The 4772-nt window shown below is 49.7% G+C and overlaps 4 protein-coding genes across 4 annotated transcripts; all 4 read right to left on the minus strand.

Annotated features, from left to right (window-relative positions):
• Nucleotides 1-260: 260 nt before the first annotated feature.
• On the minus strand, nucleotides 261-1465 carry BO97DRAFT_409612 (uncharacterized protein). Its single transcript, XM_025696100.1, has 3 exons — nucleotides 1357-1465; nucleotides 717-1296; nucleotides 261-651 (listed from the first exon to the last, which is right to left on the minus strand). The coding sequence occupies exons 2-3, from the start codon at nucleotides 1211-1213 to the stop codon at nucleotides 576-578; spliced, it is 573 nt and encodes a 190-aa protein (XP_025545631.1). The 5' UTR covers nucleotides 1214-1296; nucleotides 1357-1465; the 3' UTR covers nucleotides 261-575.
• Nucleotides 1466-2056: 591 nt separating this feature from the next.
• On the minus strand, nucleotides 2057-2537 carry BO97DRAFT_42861 (uncharacterized protein). The gene has a single exon (XM_025697311.1). The coding sequence runs from the start codon at nucleotides 2397-2399 to the stop codon at nucleotides 2139-2141; it is 261 nt and encodes an 86-aa protein (XP_025545632.1). The 5' UTR covers nucleotides 2400-2537; the 3' UTR covers nucleotides 2057-2138.
• On the minus strand, nucleotides 2538-2924 carry BO97DRAFT_42860 (uncharacterized protein). Its single transcript, XM_025697310.1, has one exon. It carries the CDS (start codon nucleotides 2875-2877, stop codon nucleotides 2677-2679), a length of 201 nt encoding a protein of 66 aa, XP_025545633.1. The 5' UTR covers nucleotides 2878-2924; the 3' UTR covers nucleotides 2538-2676.
• A 698-nt stretch (nucleotides 2925-3622) lies between these two features.
• Nucleotides 3623-4772, minus strand: BO97DRAFT_358646 (uncharacterized protein; the record flags this gene model as incomplete). The annotated part of the gene is made up of 2 exons (XM_025692271.1): nucleotides 3623-4496; nucleotides 4540-4772. Coding segments are annotated over 2 exons (1107 nt in total), but the record flags the coding sequence as incomplete, so codon positions are not given.

Genomic DNA, 4772 nt, shown 5'->3' on the forward strand with positions numbered 1-4772 from the left:
TTGTAGCCTGATGTCAGAACCTCATTCTAATGGCGGCCGCCCGAGGCATTTGCCCCGTTGATCGTTTGTGCATTCAGTGGGACCGAGATGCACAGCGACGCCAATCTGGCGGCCCAGCACCTACGGTTATTGTTCCTAAGCGTTACCCTAATTCGACAGATCCGGTCCTGTGACCTTGCCCAGCGATATGTCACTGCAGCAGTTGATATCAAGAGCTAGAGGCAGATCAGTTGACCGTTGAGAGTAGAGTGTCTATCCAATACGTTTATCTCATGTTTTCTTAGTAGACATTGATTCGGTGTCCATGTATCCAGTAATCGTAAATGACCAAGAAACGCGAACAACACACAATCACTCCACACTGACACATTTGACTATCCTCCCAATACCTACCCCCGTGTAAAATACCCGGAACAAGGCGTTGAAATCAGATTCAGCCCTCAATAAAGCATTCATAACAGTTGAGAATTCGATAAAGCAGCCGCCTCGACCATACCATATCAAACCATTGGGCTTTTCAGCCTTCTTTCCTAACTTTATCGATAATACAGGGTTGACAGCAACTAGTAAACCTCTTAATTCGGCGACAAGTTTCGCTGCTGATCCGGGTACGTCGCAAACACAACTGGTCGGGAGAGACAGAATTGGCAACTGCAATGGTCAGTCAGGTCACACCTTAGTGCTGGCTCTTCTCAGAGAGAGTCTGGGTAACTCACATCATCCACGGCGAGGCGATGCTTGGTGCTAACATGGCAGGCATGGGCAAGAGCTGTGGTCCCGTGCTTGGAACGACGCCGACCATTTCAGTGCCGTGGGTACCGAAAGAATTCCTCATCCCATACTGCGAGTCGTAAGAGGACGTCAAGCGCGGTACCTGGAGTGCTCCCGATTCAGCCGTGGAGTATGGTGTTGGAAACTTGCAGCCATTGTAGATTGGTGGACTATAATAGTAGTCTTCACCAGGGTAATGTCCCGGTACCAGGCTGTGACCTGTTTGCCCGTCCGGGTTGTCATACGTGTGAGGTGGGCCGGAAGAGGATGCGCCCGTTCTGGCTGTACCCTTGCCGTTTGGGAATTGGGGCGGGCATGGCCGGGAGTCTGCCGCTCGATCGCCACGGGAAGCCTTGTAGCTCTTGCTAGGAGGGCGGCTGCTATCTGGGCGGGGATTGATTGCTCTCGCCCGTTCTGTAAAATTGAACTCTTCATTTTTCATGGTGTTGGGTGGCTGTGAAGGGTTGTTGAAGTGCCTCAGAGCAACCCCCTCATTTCCCTGTTTCTGTTTCCGGAGTCGTCTAGCTATGACAAGCATGCAAAGTCAGATCATATGCCTTGGAATATTTTTTGGGGCTGTCATACCACGCTGCTTCCGCCCGAGCTTCTTCGGTGGTTTTTCGGTTGACGTGCTTTCGCGATAAAAGGTCTGCGTTTGATTCTGGAAGATATCGGGCCTTACCATAGATTCACGGGTGAGTCGCGGTTGAGCTTTGGAGACATATGACTCCACGTCGGAAGGATCGGTGGATGAACGCATTTCGATCAAGAATGTAAGACTGATGAATAAGTCTGAGACGCTATCGCTTTACGGCTGGATCACGAATCTGGAAGCCGAATATCCCACTCCAGGCTTGAGACAGACAAGAGGCAGGCGTACGGAGTGGTCTGGTATTTATGCTCAGGATTCGGACACGGTTGAAGCGGTAGCCGAACTGATGATGTAAGCCATGTTTGCTCGCATCTGGATAATCACACTATTGTATTATTGGACTTGAACTCGGGCTTGAAGATAGTAAGGGAGAACGAAAGAGGACAAGAATGGAACCGAACTCCGAATAGGCGTAGGCGTCCGCACTAATTGAGCCACCAAGTCCACTCGACCACGCTAGGCCGGAGGGGAATACAACACTGCAGATCCCCAGAGGATCATTTCGGCTACCAGGAGAATCAGCAGATGCGCCGATGATGCCTGTGGATTGCCTCAAGGTATTCAGAGCTTATTTGCATCATACCCTCAATGGCTCTATGTAAATCCATGAGCTGCCATGAACTAAGCGGCAAAGTGTGGTCTGTGGAAGATTTGACCAGTGGACACTCACAATTCCGGAACAACAAGGTAAACATGCTCGAAATTCTTGAACCAATCAAAGTATAGGACATGGATCAATCCTGAATATCGAATTTCGAATGCTGTCCGTGTGGGACGCTTCTTTCTCATCATGTGGAAGGGGTTGTTCCACTGATGCTGAAACTTGTCTATCCTGGGACAGTATCGCCCAAGGGTGAGAGCTAGGTTCAGAGTGCGCTAACTCTTGCTTCGAATGATTAGTTGATGGGGATTTCCACTCTTCACGGCTACTTTCGAGCTCAGATGAATCAGCATACGTGTATTGTTGATTAGACATTGGAAAAGGCGGTGCTGCAGCGACCGCCAGCCAACTCGGATCTGGTTCAGAGAAAGAAGAAGCCTGGCTCCTCAAACCAATGCAATTTCTGTGACCTGACCGTGACTCGCTGCATCGGTTGCTGATGTCACTTGCGCCGGAATTTGACGACTGAAGAAGCTCCGGACCAACAAATTCTGCCTCAGACGTTATCCGTTGTTGGGCTAGTTGTTCCTCTAGATGCTCCAAGCGTCGTTTTATCTTCAGGCCTATGCTAGGTCAGATTGATTGGCGCCTTCTAAGCACTCTGCTGGAATGACGTACGATGTCTTCGCTGAGCAATGCGGTTTTGAACACGTCGCCGTTCCGCGAGATCCGAAATCTGAGCCCAGTCCTCTGTGGGACAAGCATGCGAATTGGAAAGGACACTGATATAGTTGCGCCTTGAAGTGCTGGAGCTGGTATCTCCAAAAGGAGGGAAATTTGAGGCTTGATACATGTCACGGATAAAGCAAGAAGAAATATGGACACCAAGTTTCAAGGGTGATCTGAAAAGCCTGAGGTGTAGGGAACTCGGAAATTAGGAAGCTTCGACCCGTAAACAGGGCCAGAAAACCATCACTGGGTGCATTGGCCATTCTCTAAATTGCCTTGAAGCTGGATCTAGAGCATGGATTGTCAAGGAAGCCTGGCAGTAAATTCGCCGCGTGTGTTCAACATCGGTTTGAACAGCTATTCGGCCTTTGAGCGTTTGAACTGAGAGAAAGGTCATGGACTAGGAGCGAAGCGGCCTCATTCAGGGCGGATGTGTTCAACTATGAAAAGTATGGTTACATGCTCCTAATGAATAAAAGTCTTTGTAGCTACCACGTCGACAGTCTTGGCCTGACTATTCATTGTAGCGTCGTAACACGTGCCAGCGAAAGCCTCGCTTACCAAGACACCATCCTTAACCGCATTCAATAGTACAACGATTGTTGCGCTGGAAGTTTTGTACACAGAGCCGGATGGCGTAAGTCAATCTCGTCAGCGAATTCGGAATAGACATATTTAGCAAAGAGCATTCGATTTGGATACACGACAATAAACATACGGTAAAACAGGAGGTCGACCAACTACCCATCTTCGCCAAGGTTACTTCGCAATAAGCTTTTTGTGGATACTCTCTGCTTTATTGTGCTCAGTTTACTCAATTATAGGTTAGGAGGATCAAAAGAGCAAGCTGTAAAGGCACCTTGTTTTCGCTATCTACTACGGCTAACCGCATTATCTAACTCCGAGGACTGCACATCTTCAGCATGGTCACCGGCCGCGTTCAAGTAACTCAAGCAGGCGGTGACCCATGTACAGTCAGTCTTGTCTATCTGCACTGTTCTCACAGACATCATTTGTTGTAAGCGTAATAGAAGGGCATATGGCAGATCCTGGTGACCACTGAAGCTGACTGTGACACATACAGCACTCAGCGCTTGTAATACAGTTGGCCATGTTGACACATGCTGCAGATCCGTGGGCTGCATTCGCACACGAACGTCAACACCAGCTGGGAGCTTCACGTGTTCAAGAAGGGAAATTGCGGCCATCGAATCGTAAATGCGTAAACTTCGAAGGCTCGGCCATTGCGGTTGATACTTCGGCCACCGAGCCACAAGATCACAATTCGTGATGGTCAATTCTTCGAGGTGGCAGCCGAGGGCTGGGGAAAGCGATTGCCAGTCGATGCCAGTAGAAAAGGATACCTCCACTCGCCGAAGATCGAATGCGCTACCACTACACACAATGCTTTCCCGTCGAGCGCCTGAAATGGACAGAGAAGTCAGAGATGGGAGTCGATCGAACTGTAACTCTGCGCACGGCCCCGAGCCAGCTTGTGGGCAATCGAGACAATAGCAGCAGAAATCTAAGCACAGCCTTTCCAGAGCCGGAAGCGACGGAACCACGAACAGCCCGGGCTCGTGCTCAATGCAAGAAAGACGCAGGCATCGAAGGTGTCCAAAGGTCATCTGAGGCTGCCAAATACTTGGAGACATAAAGTCCACGCTCAATGTGCCTACAGGCTGGAACGACAGTTGCCAAAGCAGTTTTTGGAGGCTAGTCAGCGCCGGCGGGTAGCTGATGCTACAAGTATGTCAGCCAAAGCATTCGGTGGACTGCCACAGACAATTCATGAAGATCAACAACTTGCCTCACGATCTGAAGACGGTGCAAATCCCCCAAGAAACCCAAAAATATGTCCGGGAGGACTGCTTCGTCACCCCAGATAGACAGGGTCCGCACATGGTCTGACCAACGGCTCAACGTTTGTAGTAGATCACTTCCTGGAGGTCGGAGGAATCGTCCGTTCAGGATAATCGGAGTCGATTCATCAAATCGAATGGTGACTTTGCGAAAAAG

This window comes from Aspergillus homomorphus (genome assembly GCF_003184865.1).
Source record: "Aspergillus homomorphus CBS 101889 unplaced genomic scaffold BO97scaffold_130, whole genome shotgun sequence".
NCBI lineage: Eukaryota > Fungi > Ascomycota > Eurotiomycetes > Eurotiales > Aspergillaceae > Aspergillus > Aspergillus homomorphus.